This window comes from Coloeus monedula (assembly GCF_965178545.1).
Source record: "Coloeus monedula genome assembly, chromosome: 2".
Lineage (NCBI taxonomy): Eukaryota > Metazoa > Chordata > Aves > Passeriformes > Corvidae > Coloeus > Coloeus monedula.
Window position 1 is genome coordinate 72,787,825 of NC_138782.1, and position 27,804 is coordinate 72,815,628.

Sequence of the window (27,804 nt, forward strand, 5' to 3'; positions counted from 1 at the left end):
TTGCCCTGACCCAGGTGCAGGACCTTGCATTTGGCCTTGTTGAACGTCACAAGATTCCCACGGTCCCACCTCTCAAGCCTGTCCAAGTCCCTCTGGATGGCTGGCATCCCTTCCCTCCAGCGTGTCAATGGCACCACTCAACTTGATGTCATCCACAAGCTTGCTGAGGGTGCACTCCATCTCACTGCCTATGCCACTAATAAAGATCTTGAGCAAGGTAGGTTTAGATGAGGTATGAGGAAGAAATTCTTTACTTTGAGGATGGTGAGGCACTGGAACAAGTTGCCCAGAGAAGCTGCCCAATCCCTGGAAGCGTTCAATATTCAACCCCTGCATGGGGTTTTGAGCAACCAGGTCTAGTGGAAGATGTCTCTGCCCTTAGCAGGGGGTTGGAACTGGATGGTCTTTAAGGTCCCTTCCATCCCAAACCATTCTGTGATTTTATGACTAAGTCCTGATGATTGGTGGCCTTAAAATCCTTATTGCCTGAACATTGCAACACTTACGCAGATCCCAGCATAGAGGAAAAGATTCTGCGGCTTCTGATGCTCAGCCAAACTGTGGACCACAACTTGTGGCCACATTCTGGGGGCAGGTCATATAAAAGGTGATAGAGGACAAAAGTCTGGTTTTACTTTGTGTAGGGGTGGTTTAATGTTCCACATCAAATAGCTTCAGTGGCTGTTACACATGATCACTCTTCTCTCAGACCACACTTCCTATGGACATTAAAAATGGTAATCTTTATCTGTCTCTCGATCGTGGTCAGATAACAGATGCAGGCTTTTATTGTGGTAGAGTGACCCACACAAGTAGCTGCAGAAGAGCAAAGTGGGAATCCTCGCAAGACTTTCTCTTCCTGGAAACACTCCAGGCACACAGAAAGGGGAAGCCTTAAGTATCTCATCTGGTTTTTGCATTATACCATTGCAGACAGTCCTTCAGTATGGACTGATGGGGGAGGAGCTGGAGGACTGGGAGAAAAGAAAAATTGTAAATAGCAGAGGTGGAAGCCTTTCTTAGGAGAGGAAGTAAAAGAGAGAGGAGGAAATGAGCTTGGGATCTGCTTTTTTGTTCTGTTTTTATTGTATAAAGTTGAGGGGCCAGCCACGTTCAACCCTAGTATTTTCCCTCATGAGTTCTGAAAACTGTACCAGTGATGTGTGGGTTTTTCTCTTTTTTACAGAAGTTACTTCAGGAGCAACATCACCAGCTGGAGAAGAAAATCTTTAGCTTAGTCTTTTATTCTCATGATAGACACCGTGGCATCCTTGATCTGGTTTCCTACCATAATTCATATTTCCCATGGGAAAATATATTCCTAGCTTCTCTTCTTGTTGTCACTGTGCAGAAAAAAGTCAGTGTTGCCTCAATATTCTCTGACTTCAAACTATGCAGCCTCAGAGCATGCTAGAGCTTAGATATTTATATCAGTGGCAAGGCAGGAAGGTTTAGTCCTGACAATTATATTGAAAGCAGGTCCACACAGCCCCCTAAATTTTAGAAGCATGTGAGAATGAAGAATGGTTTACATTAAGTTGAGGAAACTATGCTAGGAACTCTTTTGAATGCGCTGTGGCCATAAAGGACTGCATTAGGTTGTTCCTGGGGTTTTAAATTAGTGTCTCCTATAGAACAGATGTTTCATGCATGTTATGTGCAAAGAGCCAATTATATACACAAGTCGTGTAAATTTAAGCTATAAATGAAATGCTGTGTATACATATAAATGCTACTTTAGAAACATTTGTCTTGGTTCTCCCTTTCTTAGACAGCATGTATCAGTACTGCTGCTGGGAGGTGGGCATGTGTTTGGGTTTGGGTTGTGCTTTGTTTCCTCTCATTGTTTTCTTCAGTGAGGAAAGGAGATTGGATGAAACTCTTTTCTGGTCTCTGTTGACATCAGCACATTCGATCTGCCTGCGTCCAAAAGAATTATGTCAAAGCAATTGCCTGCATTTGTTTCTTAGTGTGTTCTCCAGCAGCACTGTCGCTTCAGGGTCAGACTGGAATACATTAAACTGGAATTGGGGCAGAAACTGCAGCCAGCCTCAGGTCAATGATGCCTCTTGAGATTTGTGAAAGTGACACTTCTGGGGTTCATTGCATTAAATTCCGTAGCATTTCTGTGTCTAGTCTGGGTGAATTACAAAGGCAGATGGGATGATTTTAGTTTCACATTCTCCCATTTAATTCTGTGTCTATGTGTCTAGAATAAAAAGACAAGCTTTGCATCTAATTTATTTTTTAATATTTAAAAAAAAGGGGGGTTTAAATCCATATATTAAAGCTCTTTGCTTCTATGTAGTTTTTATCATTTCTAGTTAGGAAGTTACTTCATCTGTAAAATTCTATTTCTGGAGTCTAGCCTATGTGATCCTTGGTACATCTTTTGACATAAGCCTTTACAAGGTTTAAAAACACAGTTTGCACATTTGCTTAACAGAACATCCTAATGCTGTAGGATGTAGCTGGGGTTGTGCCAGAGGAAGAGGGAGAAAAATCCATCCAGGAGGACAGAAAGTATAAAGATGCAAAAATGCACAATTCAAACTGTACTTTTGCAGGCTCGGATTCATCTTTTATTAGTAGCTCTGAAACCTTGTCTTCAACCAGCTTTCCCTAAACTTCTGCTTTTTTAGTGACTAAAGAGTTGCCAGTCACAGTTTTGAGTCTTGAGACTGTTGACAGGAATGCCGGGTATAGCGGAGGTGAAGAGGTGGGGCGTGTGTGAATGCATGTACACATACACATACATACACACCACACTTGGACAGGCCTTCTTCCTCCCTAAAATTTTTACAAACTTTCTTGCTGTAATTCACTCTGCAGAAGCTTTGTATTACATGTTTACTGAAGACAGGATGTTTCTTTAATGTTTGTAACATATGACCAAGATTTTACTATGCTGTGCATGCTGTGTTTTAGCAGGCATCACTTACTGAGCGTAACCAAAAGTTTGAAAAACACTTTTTTTTCCACCTGTTGAACATTAAAATGACTGCAGAACCATAATTAAATTTAATTAGATGTTTTTATGAAATAACGCCTTCTAAATCTCTGGAGTGGCATATGTGAACTAGTCCTGAGCTCAAGTAATTGAGATTATTTTATCTGTTTTATTTGCAGAATTTACACTGCAGCATTCAGTCATAAGTGGGTTCATTCCAGAAGCTTAAAATGAGACGATGCCAGCAAGTGGCACAAATCAAACACTTCCAGCCTTCCCACTCCTGCACATTGATTGGATTAATACTTTCTGGCCAAAGGCCCAGGTTAAGAAAGACAGCACACACAAAAGCTTGCACTGCTTCCTTAAAAAACACCAAATTGAAATATTGGCAGGCTGTGGGATGAAGCAAATTCAGTTACCAGGGCCCTACAGCTGAACACATGGTCCTTAGGAACTCAAATGCCCAACCCCAGCCTTGCGACAGATAGCCAAAAGCTTTCTTGGCAGCACCCAGTTCCCTGGCATGGAGAAAGGGAAGGAGAAGACAGGTGGATGTCCTGAGTGACCTGGGAGGTTCCTGCAGGGGTAATGCTCACATCCACTCATTCTGCTTAAAGGATCTAACTTGTTTTCCTGAAGAAGGTAGCTAGTCCACTGGTTCATCCTGAAAGGGTGAATTTGATAGAGGAAATATCTGTGAGGTCTGGAGGACTCTTTTCCTCAGCATAGTTTTCTGAGGTCACCTTCTGTGGCCAGGGAATGCTGGGATGAGATCCCAGCCAGATCCCTGGGACGAGGTCCCAGTGGCAGGCAGCAGATGAAGTGAATTGCTGAAACAAGGAGTCACCGGTGCTTTCTCAGTGGCAGAGCTGTAGTAACACGCATCGATTTCCTAAAAGTAGTTTCCTTGGTGTCTCAGTGTGAGGAACTTTTTACAGTGAGGTTTTGTGTGGAGCCACACAAAACTGTGTGCTGGGAATTGATAGAGGCCACCTGCAGATCCTGCAGAAGATGGACAGTCGGGTGTCATCTGTACTTAGATGACACTCTGTCGGGTGTCATCTGCACCTCATCCCCAGAAGCCTGGGGTTTCCCCAGAGATGGTTTGTAAGCTATGGGCAGGAAGGCTGCCAGGATTACAACCTGGAGAGCAAGGACAAGAAGAGTTTCTGGGTGGCAACACAAAGTACAGTGTGATTTAGTGACCACTCAGCTCACCTGCAGGAGCTCTTGCTTTGTAACAATTAACCCAAGCCATGTGGGCATGCATCCTTTTTGAATCAAGCACAGTTACTTTCACAGCTTTGCAGAGGTGGGCAGTACATCATAACCTGTGATGCAAAGGGTTAATTACTGGTTAACTGCCTATAACACATCATTGCTGAACAAGCAGAACAAACTTGCCTGTTCACAGTCTGGATTGGAATAATTTTCAGTCCTGATGCAGTTTCTACCTTTGCTAGATCAGAGCCTGCTGTTACCAAATTTATTCAGTGTAAGAATACTGTTATACCATGTGCAAAATAACAAAATTCCCTGTAAGATTTTTGTCTATAACAAAGCCTTCTGTAGACCAGTGTTTTCAGTTATTTAATTTCTCTTCCCTGAACACTCTTCCGGTTTTTCCAACACTTTTTTTGTAAAATGGAGCAGCAGAACCTGATACGTTATTCATGGAGCAGAGGAACAAGAACCAAATACAGCGCCGCCATAACCTACCTACTCATCTTTTGATTTTCATTTGTTTGTACAGCTGAGGCTTGCATTAGCCCTTTTGGCCACAGCCTTGTGTGGGGAGTTCATGTCGAGCTGATTGCTTCCCAGGACCCCGGGTCTCATATTCAGTCTCTGCTTCGGAGGATAGAGTCCTCTCTCTCCCTCTCATCCTGTAAGTATGGCCTATATTCTTCATTCTAATAAGGTGATTTTTGTACTTGGCCATATTAACACCTAAGCTGGTTTCTCCCATCTGTCTACAGACCCCAGTTGCTCTGTGTCAGGCTTGTTCTTTGTTTTCTGCTATTCCCAGTCTCATGTCTAGCCACAATGATGTAACTTTAATCCAGGTCACTGATAAGGCTATTGAATAGTAAAGGTATGATCACTAGTGCCTGTGGAACCCAATACGAACGCATCTGTTTGCTAATAAATAGTTTCCCATTTACAGTTACACATTGGTTTCCTTAATTAATCAGCTTTTTAGTACTTCTAATATGATTGTGGACTCAAAAGTGACTTCAGTATAAAATAGGTTTACAGGTTTTAGCCTGATCTTATACAGTGCTCTCCACCAATGGAGTCCTGCTCTCCATGGACAGATGGAGATATTCCATATAGGCTTGAAAGCATTCATAAAGGTATTCTACAGAACAAGTCAAATGACTTAGATTTGTAATACTGTTAACAATGCTGCCTTCATCAAGTGAACTTGTAATTTTTGCAATAAATTACATCAGATTAGCTTCACAGGATCTATTTTCCTTAAAGCCCAGTTAATTGACTTCAATTACAGAGCTTTAAAAAAAAATTACCAATTGAGACCTATGTTGGTTGTTCTATCCTCTGCAAAATACTGGAAACTCATCCAACTGGCCTCTAATTACTTTTTACCCTTCTCAAATAGTAGCCCAGTATGAGCCTTCTTCCTCTCCCTGGTCCTTCCCCAGGGGCCAAGAACTGCTTTAGAGGCAATAGCAGCTCCAAGGCTGCCTTTGTAAACCTTCTGAGACAAGTCTATTTCTAGCAACTAATCTGAATCACCCAGAATCGTTTATCTTCTGTTTAACGTCCCCTCTCCAGGGGCTGCTGTGGTGGGAAGCTATTTCATTATTATCATCATAAACAGATCACCCAGCCTTTTACCTGTGTGCTAATCAGAAACATTTACTGAATAACTTCTGCTGCTGTCATATCATTATGAACGATTCTACGATTTTTATTCTTCAGGATTCATCTTTCATAATCTGTTTAGAAAAATAAAAAATGTATTTCTGATTTTATGTGCTTTTTTTTTTTTTGTATCTTCTTGATTCCTCTATATAATCTTTATTTTAGCTTTTTTGCTTCTTCTTATCTTTACCTCTTTCCCCTTTCACGTATCAGTTATCTATATAACATTTTATGTTTTTTTCACTTCCCTGGTGAACCCAGCTGTTGGGTTTTTTTCGTTGCATGTTATTTTTATCTAGCCCATTTCCATGGTTGTAACACTGTAGGCATTTAGGAAATGTCTTAAACTGTTTGCAGATGTCAGCAGCTTTCTGTATGTGCTGCCTTCAGCCTGATTTGACTTCCATTTGCTCTAGTTTTGTGAAACCGCTTCTCAGAAAGCATGCACTAGGATTTTAATTTATGTATCTATAAAGAGCATATGCTCACATTGTGTAAAATTCTGGTCTGGATTTGATTGCAGACAATGTTAGATATTTGCACAGGAGGCGTTGGTCTTTTGCAGTCTAAACAACCAGTAACCTTCTGGTTTGTGATCGTTTCCTCTCTAGTGAGACAAAAGTCTCGAGCAGGGATGCTCTCGCTCCTGTGCTAAGCCACATATGACTCACGGGCAGCTCAGGTGTAGCTACATCATGGGACCAGCGGTGAGTTGTGCTTGTGCTGGCACCGCAGCTCCTGCCCATTGCAGCCCCTGGCTGGGGCAGGAAGTGAGTGGGTCCTGCTGCGTGTGGGGTGGGTGCCTCTGTGGCCACCATGGGGTTTAGCTTGTGTGTGGTGGAGTTCAGCTCTTCACCTTGTGCTGTGAACTGCTCCTGTCTCCTTTGGTGCTACGAGGCCTATGCTGTAGATGACTCATGCAGCTAGTTGGCAAGAGCCTAATTTCACAGGGTTATCCTTCTCTGAAATTAAGAGTTAGTAACTTGTCATTTGTAGCCCTTTGGAAAGTACAGGCCTGTGTTAGTGCTAGTGACATAAGGTCTCCAGAGTAATGCAAGAAGGGATTTTTTACTTCTTGTATGTAAGTGTTGAAGAAGCTCATCATCCCTTTACTCTCGATAATTTATTTCCAAGTTGCCAGCCATTCTGATGTCATTGTGACACGTATGGCCTGGTACCACCCTCTTCCATTTGGATTTTTTAAATCGGCTACAGCTGTTTCTGTTAATAATATAATAATCTAAATATAGCTGTTATTTTTGAAGAGTACTGTTTTGCATTGCTACTTTATAAGCAGAGGGTTAACAATTTTTTTCAGAATCCTGTAATTAGCATATAAGCAACTGAAAAGGGTCATCTTCTCACAGCCTCTGCTTTGGTTGATGTTCTCGATATCATGGTTTCTGCTGAATGTGCTTGTGGTTGCTTATTTGACCTGATTCTCCCAGCCAGCCTGGCTTATAGTGTCAATTTGTTCCCTGTCAAAAGGTCCTTTTCCCTTTATAACACAATCTACAAATCTGACATCTGTCCCCTGTGCTGTGGGGACAGCACAGTTGTTAATTTCAGTGGCCTTCAGTTTTTTGTCTCTTTGTGCTAGGAAACAGGGAGGAACTCCAGACAGGATCTCCAGATCTCCTGAACTGTTGAGAGTTGTGTATTTCACAAGGTGTATCACAGAGCAGTCATTTTCAGTGAAACCCTCCTTGTCTGCTCCAGATCACCATCCAGTCCTACACTAGCCTTTTTGTTGTAAATACACAGAAATAAAGAAACCTCTGTGGACTCTTCCTCATGCACTGAGGGTGATATGGTGTGGGATATACCTTTGGTCAGTTGGGTTCCGCTTTCCTGGCTCTGTCCCTTCCCAAACCTCCCCCTGCCTACTTGCTACAGTGGCAGAGTGAGAAATTAAGAAGGTCTTGATGCTGTGTGAGAACTGCTCAGCAGTAGCTTAAACATGGGTGAGTTATCAGTGTTGTTTTGGTCACAAATCTAAAGCACAGCAGGGTTTGGGATGCTAGGAGAAATTGAACCCTGTCCAAACACAGTAAACTTACCTAAGATGTCATCTAGCAGTAAGCTGTCATATACTGTAACCACAGTGGCAGCAGCTGGGTTTGAGAAAACAGGTCTCACTAGAGAACTTTTCTGTGGGTGTGTGAGCACAGGCAGAGTTTCTGTGTGTCCCCATTACTGGTGTAGTCAGTACCTTAAGCACTCATTGCCTTTATCACAATGTGGTTGCCACCCTGTTTGCCACCTGTCAGCAACTTTGCTGTTGTAGGTGAAGCCAGCTGCAATGATGGTGAGAAAGCTGGGGGTTTCTTTGTGGGAGGACCACAGGCAAATTTTTGCCCATGTTTAGGAAGGAGAGTATTTTTTTCCCCAGTGTAACTGGACAAATAAGGGATTTAAATAACTCTTTTAAAATGTTAGCAGTAGCAACCTAGAAGAAATGAGAGCCCCTTCAGGAGGGAATGGTGTCTGGAATGGTCTCGAAGCCATCTCCTGATTTGAGACTCAGCTTGCTCCCTTTTTCTTGCTGTCACATCCTTCAAGTTCTTCCGTCACAAAACAGAAATCAGACAAGGCAGAGAAGAGGTTAGTTTCACTCCTGCATGGGCAAAGGGGGATGGGGAGGAGCAGTGAGAGGTTTTTTTGAGAGAAGATCTTTTTTTATGCCTCCTTCATAGTCCACAGTGGCAAACAGGCAGAACTTCTGTACTGTGTCCTTCCCCTTACCCCCCTTCCTTCCCTGCCCATCCTGGTTCACATTTGGCACTCTGCTCCGTGCCACTCCCATACTGTGGGTCAGATGAACACTCATTAATCCTGGGTAGATTCTAAAAATAAGAATTGAAAGAAAAAAATCAGAACAGTGTGAATCAACCTGCAATCATCTTTCTGTTCTCTAATGGGAGAAAAGAAGGAGGAAATCAGTGGAGACACTGTTTTACTTCTTCTCTTTCCAAGACAAAATTATTCTGGCATTTGCAGCAGTTGTTCTCTTGCTATAGGTTTTCTAATTTACTCACTTGAAAGGCACTTTAAAATTTAGGTGCATTAGCTCAAAATGCTTATGCAGACCATCCACCCACTTCTCTCTGCTCATGAATAGAGCTACCACAAGCAGCCTGATGAAGGAGGAATGTAGCTCAAAATCACACTGTTGAATTTACCTGGTGTTCTCATGTGTTACTCAGAACCAAGGATAGATCCATCCTTTGGGGGGGGGCGGGGTTAACTATAGAGCAAGCAGTGTGTTTAGCTGCTACCATCAGTTCTTAATTTCAAATATTCCTTTAACTCATTTTAAGCATGAAAAAAAATCCTATGTGCAGTTTTGAGTCTGACTTGCTCTTCAGTTTATGAGCATAAAACCTGCAAGCCTTCCCTCTCAAGTTAGCTACATGTAAGACTCTTTCTTTTAGATTACAAGTGAAGTTTGGATGCTGGTGGGAAAAGAAAAAAAAAACACAGAAGAACCTTTTCTCAGAACTGCTGCATTTTTCCAGGGCATCTTTTTTTCAAAGTAATGAAAGCCCTGAGACAGTACAAGGCATAACTCAGCTGCTGTAACTTTAAGAGATTGCAGCGTGAGCCTTTAATTGCTTCTTGTGTTTTGTTCTGGTTTGGTTTTGCTGAAAGGGATGTATCAGAGGGAGTGGAAGAGAATTCACTGTTTTTTGAAAAAGATGAGGCCCCGACATTCACAGACTTGGCTGGCAAAGAAGCTGCACAAAACCAAAGGGTGGCGATGTGTCCTTTCACGGGCAGTTCAGAGGGTTTGTCTTCTCTTCTTGCGCTGGGGAGCTTTTGATTACAGCTGCTCAAACAGCATTATGGTAACGCAGCTTCCTGTGGCCTTGCCAGGTGACCTCTCCACCAGACAGCTACCAGCCAGTCCCACCACCACCACTGCCCCTCAAAGAACACATGGATATGGTTATTATTCCTCCTGCCCAGCTGGAACACTGACGTCCTTTTTCCTCTCTAACTGGTAATAAACAGATCATACAGCTATATGGATAATAAACAGATTGTCTGGGTTGTAATAAATCTCTTGCCAGAGAGGGACCAAGACATTTATCACTCTTCCTTCCTGGCCCTGAGTGGCCACTCGCCATGCCCAATGGACATCTGTGCTCACAGCCTCTGGCAGAAGCCAAGGCTCTGGTTGGAGCTCAGTGAAATCCCTCCACATGCACCTTCTCTTCCCTGGTCCGGACCCCCGAGGCTGACTTAAATTAAACAGGCAAGGTGAAGCCCAAACCTTCGTTTTTCATAACTGATTTTTAGTTCCAGTCCCAAAGGGGAAAAGAGGGAAGGCAAGCACAGAGCCACACTTTGCAGGCATGTGTTAAAACTTAAACCTTGTTTGTAGTGTCAGGAAGCTGTTGTTTCCAGGGCTGCATCCCCAGTCAGTAATGGAGAGGAACAGCAGGGCAGAATATGGCACTTCAAAGCTTCTTGCAGGGTCTGCTCTTCTCACAGCAGCAGGAGCTGCTCCCTTTCCTGAACCCCTTCTGCCACCATTGTAGAAGACTTCCAAAGCAACTTAAGCTGACAAGAAACAATAGTAAGAGCATACCAGCACCGTAAAAGGCATTTGCTTTGAACCAGGGCAGTATGGCAGCAGGAGCTCAGCTAAGACTGCTCTTCCTGCTCATCCAGCCATGGATGTCCACGGACACTGAGCAGTAGCCTGGCTTTTGACTGTTGCAGATGAACAACTGAACTGCTGGGGTTTTTTCTGCTCAGCCCACTGAAGCAGAATCTGGGAGTGAAGCATTAAAGGACTCCCTTAAAAAATCAAATTAATGCAGCCGAGGAATTTTTGATTGTTGTTTTGAAACACACTTCAGGTTTTGCCCTGGTGTCTCTGGCTTTTTGTTCAGGAATATAACTTCGTGTATATGAGATTTTCTGCATATCTTTAACAGTCAAAGGGCATCCAGTGGTAGTACTGTGTCTTCTCTGATTTACATTTTTCAATGCAGCATGACAGGTGTGGTGCACATGTACATTTGCAAGAATTCTACACAAATCTCCATCTTCGTTCAAGGCTGAACCAGATCTATCATATTGCAATAAAATTATATTCTTTCTAGATCGGACCTTAGTATAAAAATTATATGTATACATAGTAACCTGCAACCCACAAGCCTGAGAAATAATGAATAACACCCAAGAGTCTGAATTTTAAAGTATTTGTTGTATCTCTCTGACCTAAAAATTGTGAAATTACTGGCTAAGCTGGGATGTAGGCAGTTCTCTAAAATGTCCCAGAGTTAATAGATAAAAACAAAAATAATGCAATAAGTGCGGCTGTTTTATTCCATCTGTTTCATTTGAGTTGGCTTGAAACTGATGCAGTATTAATTCTGGAAATCCAAAATGCTCCCATCAGCATAGATGTGAGTCAAAGAGAGGTCAGCGAGCAGACAGCATGAGAATTACTGACCTACATAGGATTGGTTTTAAGTGCCTGTTTGTTGCCCAACTTGGAATGCCTTCCTAGTGACTTGTAATAGTCAAAGTGGGTGAGTGAGACTTTTCTGAAAATTGGGGAGTTTAATGTGTCTCAGAGTTGTGTTTCAAAATATGTAATCCATCAGTTTCTCTCTAGGGAGCTACTAATAGGACATGGAAAGTAAGACATTTCAACTTCAGGGTAAATTTCTGTGTTGATTATTCCCTCTATACAGCCTGCAGGAGGCATTCCACAGTCATTTTTAAAGTCTCTTTTAAAAATTCTTGGAGTTCTTATTCTTGGAAAGCCTTTTCTGTCCTCCTTGAATCTTCACGGTAACTCAGAATGTGGCATTTTGAATATTAAATCCCACGGTAGCTCATAAAATTTGGTTTATTTGATGTCACAGACTGATAGTTCTGTGATGCTTTCAGCAAAACGTAAAGCACCAAGAAGTCAGCCCTTAGAGATTTCATTTTTCACAGCCATGCTGGATGCAACCCTTAGTTTGATTCATGCCTGTTCACCACAGAGACTGAATAAAAGCCAAGGATTTTGTGCTGCTGATTTCCTTTTAACATAACTATTTCTTAACTCAGCTTCCCTGCTGATGCTTTCCAGACAGGATTTGTAAGACTTGGTCAGAAAAAGGCAGTTACCAGTCATCCAGCCTATCCCTTTCATGTTTTTTACTGAGAGAAGTTATCTTAAAAATATGCCATCAGATTTCATTCCAGAGAAATCCAGGAGGAAGGAGAATGCACCCTGCTGGGTCTGAACCTGCTCCCCATCTCTTCAGCAGGTTGGAGCCTCCTCCTGTGCCAGTTCCCTTTCCTGTGCAAGGGGTTGAAGGACAGAGGCCACAGCATGGATCGAAGGGTGCAGAGTAGACAGATTTTTCCCTGCATCTCCCACTACCTTTCTCTCAAACACTCTTAGGAGCTATTTTCTCTTACAACTCTAAAAAAAGTAGGTTCTGAAGATGTACCATAATTCAGAGTTTCAGCTGTGGGTTGCAAAAGCTTATGAGAAAACTTCTGATACTCTGAAGGAGTGAATTTACACCATTCTTCCCCCCATCCATATGCTTACTACTGCAGAAGCAAAGGTTAATCAGTACTTTCTGCTTTTCAGATATCACATGTTGGAACTTTTACTTCTAAAATAGAAGTATGAAAAAGAGGAATTTTCCTGCTACTCTTGGACTTTTCCTAGGTTTGGATTAGCTAGCAGAGGACTGCTTTTGTTTTTGTTAATGGAGTGGATGTCTGGCTTTGTTGGGTGTTTCAGTTTTGGCTTCCATTTTGAATCAAGAACAAAAAGAAAAACCAAAGTAGGATGATTTACAGTAATAATAATGTTAATACATCTCCTTAGCCTTCATCTGTATCCTACCTGAAAGTAATGAGGTGCTATGACTATATAAATTATTAATAATGACATAATTAATTTTATATCCTTGTCCACAATGTGGGTGGAAACTACTCTTCTGGTTAGACACATGTTGGATTGCTTGCAGTGTAAATGTTGGAGTCCAAGAAATGTAATCAGGACAAGAAAGGAGACAAGTAACATGTTTATTTTCATTTGTCTCTAAGGAAGTCTCAAAACCCATGAAAACGGCGGGGGGGGGGGGGTATGTTTTCATGAAAACACATGTTTTACACTGCCCCTAAAAACACAGCTTCAAACTAAACAAATTGAACTTGCTTGCATTAGGAAAGTTCATTTTAATTAGGCCAGTTACATACCTTTTAACATAACCAGTGTCAGACTATGATATTGCTGTGTGACCCATAACTCACACATCCGAGAAATGCTGCCTTTCCTAGTGGAAATGGAATAAAAACTTGTTCCCTTACTGTAAGATGCACAGCATGTTGGATGAACAACACTGTGTGCTCATCTCTAGAGAGTTTAGTGTAAAACAACTCCAGATTTTGTTTGGTGATCTCAGAGCTGGCTGAATAATTCCAGCCTTCCACAGTTCCCAATGCTGACATGCAGGGAGATGAAACTTTTGGATATTAAAAGCCTGCTCTGTGATACTGAAGGAGATTAGTTTTTGGATTCCACTCATTGACACAAAGGCGGATGCTGAATGGAGGTGATATTTATTGTCTATGAAACCCCTGAGTAAGCTGAAATCACTTTAGGCATGTACATGCATACATGTATTCTCTCACATTTAGCCAGCTCCCCACAATGCTGTTTCTTTGAGCCAAGAACAGACAACTTTCAGGGACTTGGCTTGAAAAGATGTGTGCATGTAACACCCTCTGTCACATTTTACAAGAGGCTGCAATCAAGCAGTCTTTATACTTGGATTGTCTAGACACTGTGACAGTGGGAGGGGACAAGTGAAAGAAAAAGCCTTTTTTGTCAGTCGTTCACTCTGCATCAAATTCTCCTTCCTGGTGTGCTGCCGTTGCCAGCAAAAAGATCAAGCAAGCAAAAACCAAACAAAAATCAAGAAATTCATAATTCACTAGTTCTCCATGCATACCATTCCTAGTAATAAAAACCCAAACCATTTTTTAAACTACTAGTACATATGTATACCATCCCCTTGTTTATTCACTTTTTTCAGAATTAATACTTTTAGCAGTTTTTGCAGCTGATTTGTCATTTTAACGTTTTCCTTATCAATGTGTAAATGAAATATGTAGGGTTGTCTTGTCAGCAGTTGTAAATTTATACGTGAAATATTCCCGGATTTCAGTGGGGATTTTTTTTCCCTGCTCAGCTGAACGTTTGTGAATGAGCAACAAGAATACCACTTTCCCTCCCACTGGTCTCCCAGATTTCATGTTTCCTATCTTTTTTTTCTTTACTTTTCTTCTCTACTTTTTTCATGAAAGCACATGGGGAAAAATAAGAGGAGAAACAGAGCTGGGAGGGAAAAGGGAGGAGGTGATAACATTTCACAGGGATGTAAGTCTGCAAGCCAACAAAAAGGCTGTGAAATTCTTCTTTAAACAGTAAATCCTGCATATCACTTCGTTGCTTTGAGGTGAATAAGCCCATGTTGCAGCCTTTAAGCAGGCTGATTTAATGGCTTACTCTTCCCTCTTCAGGTGGTCAGCACCTCTCTGCCCTTCCTGTTGAGCTGGGATTTCTCTCGTGGTAACTCCTACGCAGCCTTTGCTCGCTGCCCATGTTTTGTTCTCTGCACATCACAGCCACGCTTTCACAGAGGTGTAGCAGGGTCCAAGTAGTGAGTCCCAGACTCATCCCTCCTTCCCAAAGCCTTCTGTGCTCTGCCCATACTGAGAGCAGGGAGATGAGCCATCACCCCACGGGGCTCTTGCCTTCCACTGCTTCACTCCCTGGCAGTGCCATAGGACTCCTTGGTTCTGAGTGAGGAAAACCTCACTTCTGAATGACATCTCCAAACAAAGGGTCTCCAGAGCCAGACTATCCTAGTGTTGAAATGATAAAAGCAGTAGTCATGTCTCCACAAGCAGTTTTTCACAGCTGATATGAAGCTGGCCAGGGCACCTCTGCACCTCTCATGGTCCCTGTGGGCTCACCTGGTGTCACTACTGGTCCTGGGGATGCACAATACTCTGCACCTCCAGCTCCAACCCAGCTTGCAGGGCAAGCAGAGGAGGAAGGTTAGCACTGGCTGCTGCAGCAGTAACAGCAGCAGTGTTTTTTGCAGCCTCCAGGCTGCAAATCCCTTTCCCTCGACCAGTTGTTGCTTTAGTTTCTTGAGGGATCCCAGCTCATGCCACACATTGCAGCAAGTGCAAAGTCAGGAGTCCATTTTTCTGTTCTCCAAACATTTTGGTGAGGGAACCCCACTGAGTGGGTGTGGTATCTTGAAGGGAATAAAGAAATGCAAAAAGGGCAGTTTTAAGTTAGGTTAAGAGCAAGAGAGGGTAGACCCATGCTAATTACATGCAATGCAGCTCACGGAAATAAATAAAAATTAAATTACAGCACCACAGAATCATTTAGGTTAGAAAAGACCTCTGAGATCATAGCACCCAGCCTTTGACTGATCACTGCCATGTTAACTAGACCATGGCACTGAGGGCCATGTTCAGTCATTTTTTGAACACTTGATGTTCAGCCTGAATCTCCCCTGGCAGCCTGAGGCCATGGCCTCTCATCCTGTCACCAGCTGGCTGGGAAATAGACCCACCCCCAGCACCTCATATCTTTCTTGTAGTGAAAGGCCCAGAACTGGACACAGGATTCAGGGTGGGGCCTTACTAGTGCTGAAAACGGGGAAAATCACTGCTCTGCTGGCCACTCTACTGCTGATCCAGGCCAGGATGCCGTTGGCCTTCTTGGCCACCTGGGCACAGCTGGCTCATGTTCAGCTGCTGTTGACCAGCACCCCCAGGTCCTCTTCCCCTGGGCAGCTTTCCAGCCACTCTGCCCCAGCCTGTGGCACTGCCTGGGGTTGTTGTGACCCAAGGGCTTGGCCTTGTTGAACCTCACACAATTGGCCTCAGCCATTGATCCAGCCTGTCCAGATCCCTCTGCAGAGCCTTCCTGCCCTCCAGCAGAACAACATCCCCACCCAACTTGGTGTCATCCGGAAATTTACTGAGGGCACACTCGATCCCCACATCCAGATCATCGATAAAGATATTGAACAGGAGTGGAGACTGGATCCAACACTGAGCCCTGGGGAACACCACTGGTGACCAGAGGCCAAATGGATGCATTCACCTGCACCTCTGGACTTGGCCATCCTGCCAGTTCTTAACCCAGCGAAGAGTCCACCTGTCCAGCTTCTCCAGGAGAATGCTGTGGGAGACAGTATCAAAGGTTTTCCTGAGGTCCAAGTAAACAACATTCACAGCCTTTTCCTCATCCACTAGGCCAATCACCTGGTCATAAAAGGAGATTAGGTTGGTCAGGCAGGACCTGCTTCTCCTAAACCTGTTCTGGCCAGTTCTGATCCCTTGGTTGTCCTGTGTGGGCCTTGTGATTGCACCCAAGACGATCTGTTCCATAACCTTGCTGGGCACCAAGGTCAGACTGGCAGGCTCTTCTTGTCCTTCTTGTGGACCACCAAAATGGTGCTTGTTTTTTCTGAACAGACTTGTAGAATAACTGGAAGTATCTGCAAATCTTCAACAGAAGTGTTTTTCTTGTTAATTAGGCAGGTTAGATGTAGGAAGCAGGTATCCAGACTGTGGACTGTCACAGAAAAACAGGAAGCTGCTGCATAATTTTTCTAGCATTAGCACTGGTGAAACATTCTTTTTCTGAATCCCGTGAGTTTGTCAAAACCAATTTCCTGTGTTGATGTTGGGGTGAGGAAACAGCCAGCCTGGAAGCTACAGAAAAATTAGGAAATTTTAAAAAGCGTAAACTTTTTATTTACCTGAAGTGACAGATATTGTCTGAAATGTGAAAAGAAATGTGGGGCAAAAAAAAAAAAGTACTTTGCTATATTTTTTTTTTTCTGTTCTCTGCATTTTCTCTCTGTCTATTTATATATTCTGGAAAAAGTATGTCTAGTAAATAATTTTCTAAGATTTTTCTTCTGCCACTTCTCTGCCAGCCCCACTGTTCAGAGCATGTTGTTTGTGTGCCAGGTTGCATCTCAGAGTCACTGTACTGGTTGAGTTCAAGGATGCATCCAGACAAGTATCTGATTCCCTAGGTTCATTACACCCAGCTCCAGAAACTCAGGTTTTGTGTCTAGGTTCAACTTGAGTCAATAGGAAAGAGTTCAGTAACACCACCACATGGATTATAGAAAGTTAGAGCTAGCAGATGAAAGGCAACACCGGGTAACAGGACTAATACTGCAGGACTGCTTCTGAGATGTGGTGAATCACCCTCTGTCTCCTTCCACGCAGAGAGAGGCAGGCACCTAAAATAAAGAGAGATTAACCCAGGCCCTAGTAGTGCCTCATGAGGATGCTGAACAAGAGGTTATAAGAATTAAAAAAACTTGAAGCAACCTCTTTTGAAGCTGTAATTTTTGAAACCCTCTCAGTTTCATCCTGTGCGGAATCTGTACTTGGAGTTGCTCTGCATTTGACATGTTAATTCTTCTGGGACTTTCTCTAGTTTCTTAACGTGTGAACTTTTGGCAGCCCCACCTTCTGCTACCAATGGTTTTAGCCCTCAATTTGGTACTACATAAAAAGGAGCTTCCTTTGTTTTTAGTTGTGTCCCCTGATAAGCTCCCTCCTACTTTCCTGCTGTAGTAACTCTTTGCTCACTGTGGCTGCTTTTCTGGTTGCCGTGCAGAGCTGCAGCAATGGAAGAAGCTTTTTACTGTCTTTAGGTGAAGTCCACTCTTGTGTAGTTGGCAAGGTCAAATATGAACCACAAGCTAAGTGCCTCATTCTGTGTTCTGAGGGCAGTCTTGAACACCTCCAGCTGCACTTCTTTGGCTGAGTCCTTTGCCTGCCAGTTGTGTTCTCCTGGCAAAGGGTGAGCAAGATGGGTTTCATCCTCTTTGTACCTCCATGCAAAGTATTGCCTGGCAGAGCTGGGAAAAGATCTGCCACTACTCTAAGAGCAGGCAGGACCCCTTTCCCCAGGCCTCGATGGAAAATTCCCAAGGGGAAGATTTTGTGTGAGCTTTTTTGTGTTGCTGTTTTTATTTAGACCACTGCAAGTTTTTTTTAAAAAGTGCTTAACTTCTGAGCAGTGACCTTTAGCCTCATCATATGTGGGTTTGGAGGAGATCTGGTGAGCATCAACATATGAACACCTGTCCTTTCCTTCCTCTCCTAGGATTTTAGATAATGGGCTGTGTGCAATGTAAGGATAAAGAGGCAACAAAACTGACTGACGAGAGGGATGGCAGTTTAACTCAAAGCTCAGGCTACCGCTATGGGACAGATCCTACTCCGCAGCACTATCCTAGCTTTGGTGTGACTTCAATCCCGAACTACAACAACTTCCATGCCACAGGAGGCCAAGGACTGACCGTGTTTGGTGGAGTCAACTCCTCCTCTCATACAGGGACGCTGCGTACAAGAGGAGGAACAGGTGAGTTTGAAAGTCTTATTTTAGTTCTCGTAGTGTCAATCATGCATCTACAGCAGAGGCCTGACTGTCTCAGCATGTTGCTTTTGGGAAGAGTCGTTTCTTTAAATAGTGCAAAGAATTGAAGTAGGGTGGAGCTGGGTCTTCCCCCTACCTTTGCTCACTTGCAGGTTCACGTGAGGATGAGAAATTATGTATACATGCCAAATTTGGCTAACTGCCTCTTCCCTCTACCAGGGAATGGAAAGTGTGGGCTGAGCCACCTCAAGTAGTTGAATACTTGGCATGGCTATGTCTAAACTTTCTCTTCAACCCCTTGGCCTGTTTGGGATCCTGTGACTGTACAGAATGAAGGAGGTGGAGTGCCCACTGGCTGCATAAGACCAGAGAGATGAGAATTGTTCAGAAAGTAGGAGTGTTCAGTTTGGTTTGCTAGTCAGCAGCTGGAGCAGCTTGCCTGTGGCTTAGCTACATAATCTCTTGAGGTTCCTTTCCCTCCTGTCTTTTGTGATGGACTATAACCCACCTGTCTTTTTCTTTAGGTGTAACTCTTTTTGTGGCGCTTTATGACTATGAAGCAAGAACAGAAGATGACTTGAGTTTTCACAAAGGAGAAAAATTTCAGATACTTAACAGCTCGTAAGTTTTAGGCTTGGGAATCTGCTTTTTAATAGTTTCAAACTTGTAATGTTTACAATAATGTTTACTTATGTTATTAATGTTTGCTTATGTTATTAGCCAGATCCGATGTTGGATATTGAGGTGTGGAGGGGGTTTACTCTATGCTTACTTGTCCTTGCATTTAGTGCACTTCTGCAAAGTGCTCTATTGTTGGGGAAAAAATCTTCAACCACATGCAGCTTTACTTAAAAAAATGTGTTAGATTGTGTGATTTACTTACATTTTACAGTAACCTCACATTCAGAACTGAGACTACCAGCTCTGTACTTCACCAGTAGCCACAGAGGTTCTGCAAGGCATGTACTAACACTTTTTCCAATCTGCTGCAAGTATTCCTACACAGAAATGAGCTAAAAACTGATTCATAGAAGAGTAGTTATCGAGACTCACATGCCAAGTTTAAAAGCATTTTTGTCCTTTTAAAGGTAGGTGATGCAGTCAGAACATGGTAGGAAGTTCTGAAACCATTGTGCTGTTGCATCTGACATGAAAACCACATTTCCATCCTGGAAATCATCCACTTAAAATTAATTTTATCAACTGCCCATAGAAAAAAAATCCCTTAGCAATTTAAAAATAACTTCTAAAACTCACTGTGCTACTGACCTATATCTGAACATCTTGTAATTCTTGGCTAAGAACATAAAGTGGCAGGCTCTGTGTTATGTTCACTACTGCTATCATGTCGAGGTAAAAATGGGTTAACAACCAAGCGTGTCACTTTCTTAAGGTTTTGTGATACTGGTCTTCTCTTTTTTTCTTACAATATGAGGCAAGTGAGGCAAATTCACCCCTGGTGCAACTCCTGTTAATTTTAATATAGCAACTCCAGGGTTGGAATTGGCTCAACACGCATTGAAGTTTAAAAAAAATCAGGTAATTCTGTGGAATATTTCATGATGCTAAAGAGCTTTGATGTAGATGAAAGCACAGAAACTTGAGTTATGACTTGTGGAGGGAACAGCAGTTTAAAACCTTTCTGCTTCTAAATTAGCAATTGGAAACGAACCCTTTTTTATGATCCATTTTTGTTCACATTGCCTTGTACTTTCCTAACCTTGCACAAACTATGCCATAACTTGGAACAAGAGGTTCCACACATTATAAACACCTTTTACATGCCAGTTGGTGAAATCTGGGGGTGCTCACCAGGACTTGAAGAGCAGTCATCCTTCGAGTTGGTGAGACAGAGAGATTCCCCTTCATGTCAGCAGCTGCAGTGCATGCATTTTGATGCAGGTAATTGCTGCCTGGAAGAAGGTTTTCTAAGAAAGGAAAAAAATCCAAGCATCCATTGATTTTCCTGTAGGATTACAGAAGCTCAGTCCCATCATAGTCAGGTCTATTTGCTTGTAAACATGGACCTAACCACACCCCTGGAGTAGTGACAGCCAGAATGGGAATCTCCAGAAAGCTGCTTTTCTGTGAGAATGCTTCCTTTCTCCACTTATATCAGGAATTATATGAAATAAGCCCATTTTTAAAGCACCTGCCAGTGCTGCTTGCAAATAGAAAGCATATATGTGGTTTGTCTGGGATTTTTGAATTTTTCTTCAGCTCTCAACAAATGAAATTTGGTTTGTGCTTTGGAGTAAACATTCAGCGCAATACCTGAAATGACATACAGGGGGTATCCCTGTGATTTGGATTCGGAAATTTTACTAAAGGCAGTCTGGGGCAAAGAGGTAGCTGTAGAGTGGAGTGGTTCAGAGCACAGCCTGACTTTGGGACTTTGAAACACTGGGCCATCCCCAGCATTCCCTCCACCACACCCTGCCTGGCCCCATTGACTAGCAGCCTCCTACCTCAGCTGCAGGTTTAAAATTAAGAGCTGTGAAAAACGCCTGCATTCCTCCTCCTTTCTGGCAGTGCTTTGAGAGATGTAAGCTTCTCTGTCCAAGCAGAGGGGGTTGTTCCTGGTGTTGTGATCATCTACGGGACTGCTTTTTTCCTCCCTAGATACGACAAAATACCTCCATCTAGTGGACTCTCTGCACCGTAAGAATAGATGGAATGGTACAATTTATCAAGCTCAGTATGGCGTAATGCCTCAAATATTCTACAGCAGCATATGGGAGAAGGGTTAGCACTTCAGCCGGTAATATTAGAGACACAAACAAAAAGGGCCATTTGCCTGACATGCTGATGCACACAGGGTGTATTAAAATAGTGTCAACTGCCAGTCTCTACAAAAACTGTCTGCTCTTCATGTTTCTGGAACTGTAAAATTGGAAACATCTCCTTTCTGACTAGTCACAGCTGTTTTCTAGTTGTTTTCCATAGAGTTCATGCTGCTTTAAGCTGTTAAATAAAGTAAGTTGAAATTTTAAAGTAAGAATTCCCCTTGACACAACCTTTCCTTCCAGTAATAGCTTAGACAGTGTGTTTTCTGTAACTGCTTGCTTCCAGAAGAGGCTGAATTCTCTGGCCACATTTGATAATAGTATTTTATTTAGTGAGCAAGTCTCTGGTTTACAGAGAGGAGAACTGAGAAAGAGTTTCTAAACAGAAAAGAGAATGCTTATTAGTAACGCTAGGAGTTAAACACTGGTGAATCTGGTGCTGAGAATGAAATACAAATTGCTAAATCCCAAATCATTGCATCTTGCAAAAAGCTGAGAAATAAACTTCTCTTAAAGCTGCACATCCTGCAGGAATGCACATTTCTCTGAAAGGCAGCACCATGTCCCCACTCTGTGCACCAGCGTAAGACAAAAATTCATGCTGAGCCTCCAGAATGCTGCCTTAAGATGGTCCTGCATGAGCTTCTTCACATTTAAATTTTGTAGAAGAAGAGGGTTTTTTACTTATTTGAAAATGCAGCCTAGTCCTTTGCTACTTCAGCTACCTCCTCCAGGTGGCCAGCAGAGGGAATCTGGACAATGAAGTGTGATCCGTAAGGGCCATCTAAAATGCCATGTTGATAGATGGCTTTTTGATATCTTTGGGTTTCAGATTAATTATGCTCATAGAAGTTTAACATTAGCAGTGAATGTGACATTGTGTTGTGGTTTAACCTCAGAGAGCAACTCAGCCCCACACAGCCACTCACTCACTTCTCCTGTGGTTGGATCAGGGAGAGAATCAGAATGGTAAAAGTGAGAAAGCTCATGTGTTGAGATAAAGGTAGTTTAACAGGTAAAGCAGAAGTCATGCACAGAAGCCAAGCAAAACAAGGAATTGATTCACAGCTTCCCATGGGCACGCAGGTGTTCAGCCATCCCTGGGAAAGCAGGGTTCCATCATGCCTTACTGTGACTTGGGAAGGCAAACGCCATCACTCCCAAACCCCTTTTTATCTTCTTCTTCCCCAGCTTTACATGCTGAGCATGATGCCATATGTTCTGGAATACCCCTGTGGTCAGTTGGAGTCAGCTCTCCCGGCTGTGTCCCCTCACACACATCCGTGCACACCCCACCCCCTCTCTGGTCGGGTGTGAGGCTGAAAAGGCCGTGACACTGTAGGAATGCTGCTCAGCAGTAATGAAAACATCCCTGCCTTATCAACACTGTTTCCAGCACAAATCCAAAACATAGTCCCATACCAGCTACTTTGAGGAAAATTAACTCCATCCCAGCCAAAACCAGCACACGGCATTCGTTTTGGCAATTTTCCTATTAGCTCTCTCAAGGGTCTGTATTAGAATAATGGCTATGGATACAGTTTTCAATATCCTAGTCCAAATCCAGCCCTCACCAAACCCGATTACACTGGGCTGTTCTGCCTCTTCGTGCCATTATGCTACGTCTGGAAGGCTACAGTACTAATCACTGCTGCAATAATTATAGGTGTAAAGATATACGTGTATTATTTGGGTTTAGATGCAGACAGCTCTCTCAGAAGCCCACCAGTGATAAAGAGATGAGCTGCTGTGGCTTCTTACGGCCGTGCAGTTTTGGGTGCTGTTAATGAAGTCAGATCATTGTCTTTACAGCTGTGTCTTGCTCTCACTTCTCCTCCTCACCTCTGTTTCCCCAGGGAAGGAGACTGGTGGGAGGCCCGTTCCTTGACAACAGGCGAAACTGGTTACATTCCCAGTAATTATGTGGCTCCAGTCGATTCCATCCAAGCAGAGGAGTATGTTTTCTTTTTTTTGTTCTACAGACCCATTAGTGCTGTATTAGAAGGCAGTGTGAGGAGTTGGTTTTGATTGATTGCAGCGATTTTTCAAATGACTTACATTACATTTATTTCGGTTCTTAACTGCACTGATAAATAATTAGGTAATTAGCAACAAAAGAAGCACAAGCTCAGTGCTTTTTCAATGTCAAAACAAAGGAAGAAAACCTAAAGGAACACAGGTCTGCTTCCTTTTTTCAAGTGTCAGCTAATTTCAAGCTTTAACCAAAAGGTGCCCTTGCTTTTCCTGAACCATCTTGTAAAAATATTTTGAGTCAATTAGTGTGCAAACTGTCCATTAGAGAGGGCACATTGTATCAACAAATACAAGTCCTAGGATAGGTAGGATGTCCACAATGCATACACAAGGCTGCCTGATGAGGACCTGTGTGTGCAAAGAAAAGGAGTGATGTGTGTATTCACATTATTTCCAATATAAAGGATACAGTGGAGGAGTTTATAGAGCTGAGCAGGTACTACTGGAGTCTGTACTTCATGTGGCCCTTGGCTGATTGTGAAACAATACAAAAACGTTGCTGCAAGAAGGAAACAAGGCTGTAACTCTGAAAGCCTTGTATAGAACCACAGAGAGGTTGAATCTCGTCCTGCTACTGAGGTTTTATAGCTGTGCTGCAACAAAAATACTGAGTACTAGTAAATCACTATGTAAGTCAAATATGTAGTTGATAGCAGCATCTGTAAAAATACTGCTCTTAGGCAGCAACACAGTTCTCTGCTCTCTTCCTTGTGTATACCCTCCACCCACCACGTCTTGGTCTCTGTTTGTCCAAGTCTGGCCTTTATTGTAGGACACCAAACATTCTGAGCACCTACTGATTATGGGCTGAATGCAAAGAGCTACTGCCCAACACAAGGAACATCTACTACATGGTTTGTCACGTTGGCTTTGCAGCATGATGAAAGAGACAAAAATGGTCAACGGTATCTGAGTAACCACAGTTTCCACATGAAATCATCTCCATGTCTGGGCTTTGTTACACTACTTAGTAATGCTGTGTAGCATTTGTCTCACTATTTCTGATGTTTCCCTAAGGTGGTACTTTGGCAAGCTTGGCCGGAAAGATGCCGAGAGGCAGCTGCTGTCGTTTGGAAACCCCAGAGGTACCTTCCTGATCCGGGAAAGTGAAACTACCAAAGGTAGGTTGGGCAACGGTATTCTGACTAGGAATGAGAAGATAGTATGGAAAAAATTGTGCTAAGTGTGTGAAATACTGTTTTCAGTGGTATGAAGGTAGAGATAAGTATCATTTTGCATATATTTGTGTTAGGGAATTGGTTGTCTGGATATCCTAGGTCATAGGGTGAGTGTTCAAAGCAGAGAACAACCAAAGTACAACTCATGCTCAGCCCATGGTATCTCCAGTGCAAGCTGCATGGTGTGATCCTTTGAAATGCTCAATCCTTGGGGGGGAACAAAAAAAAGGAGAAAAAAAAATTATGCAGTAGTTTTAAATTCACATATTAACACGGGAAAGATTTGAATATACTTCTAATTAATATATTCATAAAGTATTAAACTGTATCCATTCTGTTGAAGTCAAGTGGAAGGATGTATTCTCCTCCTTCCCTCTGAAAATATTGGAGGAGTTCCAGTTTTCTTGGCGGGTGCTATTTTTGCTTTTACGTTTTGCTCACAGGGCCTGTCAAAATCTTCTTCAGAAGCTTCACATGTATGAAAAGATCTTTCTAACTCATACAACTATTGAGCAGAAAACCTGCAACTAAGTAAAAACAAACCTGGCCATTTCTTAATTACCCAACAACCCAAAACAAAAGCTGTGGGAGGCATAAGTCACTAGAATTAATTCCATATACGTTCTGTAGTCTAATGATGGTTCACGTAATTAAAGCACTGACTTGTCAGTGCTTTGATCAGAGCACACTATCAGCTAGGCTCAGCATGCAAAATGGCTGGAGTCATGGCTAGTGAAGGGGCTTAAAGAAGAGAAGCAGTACTTCCACTCTTCTCTCCCTGACTTACCTTCAGATGCTGCATTCAATCATCTAAAATTGTAGGTTTTGCATTTTTGCCTCCTGCAGTAGCTGGATTCTCCCTTTGCTGCCTATAACTCTGAAGGCTGTTTTTGATACAAAATCTGAATAGACTTGCTGTTGTTTCAGGCAGACAATTTCTTGTCACCCCACAGCTTCATCGTGCTTCCTGTAGTAGTGAGGCTCTCTCACCAGGAGCAAGACAGGCTCTAACTTGCTCTTTTCTGCAAATAGGCTCCACCTGTTTTTTTTCACCAACAGTTGCTGTGATGTGTGTGAGGAGCAGGACTTCATCCCACTCTGTGCCAAGTTTAAAAACTCACTCACATGCAGCCATGGATCCTAAAAACAAACACAACACTGTTTCTCTAAACCACACTATCAGTTTAGTCTGGTTTCCCCGGTTTTGTACAGTGATAGGGGATCTGTTTTGCAGCACTGTTTACTTAGCTAAGTCAGCTTAAATTAGAAATTTTTCTGATTTCTTGAGAGACACAAAAACATTGGGGAAATGTAGTAATCCACCATGGGTGGACTTCGAGCAGCAAGTTTAATTTCTCTGTCTTCGAACTTAAGGCTTTCTACATCTTCAAGCAGAGTTTGCATCAGAGCTACAGGGAAAAAATAAATGTGCATGTTTTTTTGTAAAAAATGCCTGTTTCCCTTCTTATCCTTGTGGTGTTTGAGTATGTTGTTAGAGGAAAACAGAGAGCTTGTTCAAGAGAGAAAAAAATCGACTGGGTGGGTTTAAATGGTGTGTTCTGCCATAAGTCTTCTCAAAATGCCTTACCCCAGCTAGTCATGGGCTTGAGGCAGGAATTGTTTTGTGACCTAGAATTGTCCCTTCTGCTTTAAATAATAACAATAATAAAATTAATCAGGATCATATTAGAAGTATCATCATGATTTCAACATGAATTTAACCTCCCTTGATCATGGTTGCCTTCTCTTCTTACTTTCAAAATAAATCATATGGAGCTGGCTTTTCATTTTTTCAATGCCTGACTACCCAAGTACTTCATCAGCTCTTGTCTGTATAATCATTCACCTGGTTTCAATCTCCACCTTTCAAGACTGTCTGGTTTTAGTTGTTTGGCTTTTTTAAAAAAAATTATTAGTTTGATATATTGTAATGCTGTATTTCTATCCCGAATTTTTATTATTTATATCTCTTATATTTCAATTTATCATCAGATGATAATGAATAGTATAGATAACCAACAGCCTAAATAAATGAATAATGAAATCCATCTTGGTTCTTGTTTATGTCCAGATTTGAACTAAAGCTCCAGTCCTGCAACTTGATCTGAGGTCAGAGGGGGTCCACAGAGGGCCACCCACACAGCTCCAGTTGCAGACCTGGAGCCACAGATTGTTTACATTCTCCTAAAGAATCTAAAATAGTGACCAGATAGGCAGGGAGCGTGACTAAAGAAAATACAGCTGCTGCCAGTGGATCAAAACTCAAAAATGCGGAGGTGGAGAAGACTGCCTGGAAAATTCTGAAAGGAGGCTGACAAGTACAGCCCAGAGTGGTGGTACAAAGCATGCTCAAGATGTGCTTGCAAATCACCAAAAAGCTTTGAACTCCTAGTTGAGAGAGATGTATTGTACTGACTCAGGGGGAGAACCTCTTCAGAAAACTGTCCTAAACAAATGGTATTTTTCTACACTTAGAAATCATAGATTCACAGCAAGGCTTGAGTTGGAAGGGACCTTAAAGATCATCTAGTTCCAACCCCACCAAAATAAATACATAAAAGTAAAAAAAAAAAAAAAAATAGGAAAGAGAGAGACATAAAACAACCCTTGACACTCCTTTAAGAGTGTCTCCCATTCAAATAAACCAGAATCATCTGTTTAAGTGCTGGCTCTTTTCCTCCTATATAGGGGACAAATAACAGGGAATTTGAGAAGTCCTTGGAGTCACGGTGGAGACATTTTGCTCACTGCAGCTCCCTCGGGGATGAGCCTCCCACCAGTGCAACCTGTTGCTGGTTAATGTGGTCAGGGAGGCTTCTTCCTGAGGATACATCAAGAAAGACACCTCACACTGGGACCACCTATCATGTGCAAAACTGTGACTGGTGGTTTTCCTTTCCTGCCCTTATAGCTGACATGGTTACCAGTGAAAGCAGCAGAGGCTCCAGAAGGAGGACCTTCCTGAGATCTCTGCAGCTGCCAGTTACCTCTTCTCCTTTTAATGTCTAAATTCCTTTGAGTATACAAAATATTTGTCTGAGCCATGAGTGAAGACTTGTTTTCTTCGCTCTCTTTGAAATGGGCCATGTTTTTATTCAGATGCCACATTATGCTTTAAAAAAGTGGCTTTGCTTTTGGCACTGTAGAACACCAACACGTGTGCCACTGGATGTAAAATAGGACTGTCCTCCAAAGTAAGACACCTGAACGTGCAGGTCTCCACATAGGTGGCTGAGCTTTTTTCCCCACAGTCAGCAGGAAGCCGGGGCTCTGTTCAGCTGCCTGTGATGCAGACACAAGTGCCCACACTGGTATTACACCACAGTGCCATAACACTCATGGAAACTGGGCTGGGATTCAGCTGCCCTCAGAGCACCAGAGGCTTATGTATGGGCATATAAATCAAGCCCCCAGCCCACCTGCAGACTGCCACCACTGCACCTAAAACTAAATTCAGCCTATCAACGGAGGTTCCTTTACCTGGCTGTGCGCATCCAG

General features: G+C 42.7%; 1 protein-coding gene across 1 annotated transcript in view; it reads left to right on the forward strand.

The window, feature by feature from the left end:
• Positions 1 to 27,804, forward strand: part of FYN (FYN proto-oncogene, Src family tyrosine kinase) — a gene marked incomplete at its 3' end in the record, with an annotated part of 136,118 nt that overhangs the window by 80,201 nt on the left and 28,113 nt on the right. Inside the window, exons 3-7 of the mRNA XM_082302608.1 lie at positions 4,707 to 4,841; positions 18,036 to 18,293; positions 18,833 to 18,929; positions 22,951 to 23,049; positions 24,146 to 24,249. Coding sequence (XP_082158734.1) covers positions 18,047 to 18,293; positions 18,833 to 18,929; positions 22,951 to 23,049; positions 24,146 to 24,249 — 547 coding nt within the window. The 5' untranslated portion in view covers positions 4,707 to 4,841; positions 18,036 to 18,046. The remainder of the gene's footprint in view (positions 1 to 4,706; positions 4,842 to 18,035; positions 18,294 to 18,832; positions 18,930 to 22,950; positions 23,050 to 24,145; positions 24,250 to 27,804) is intronic.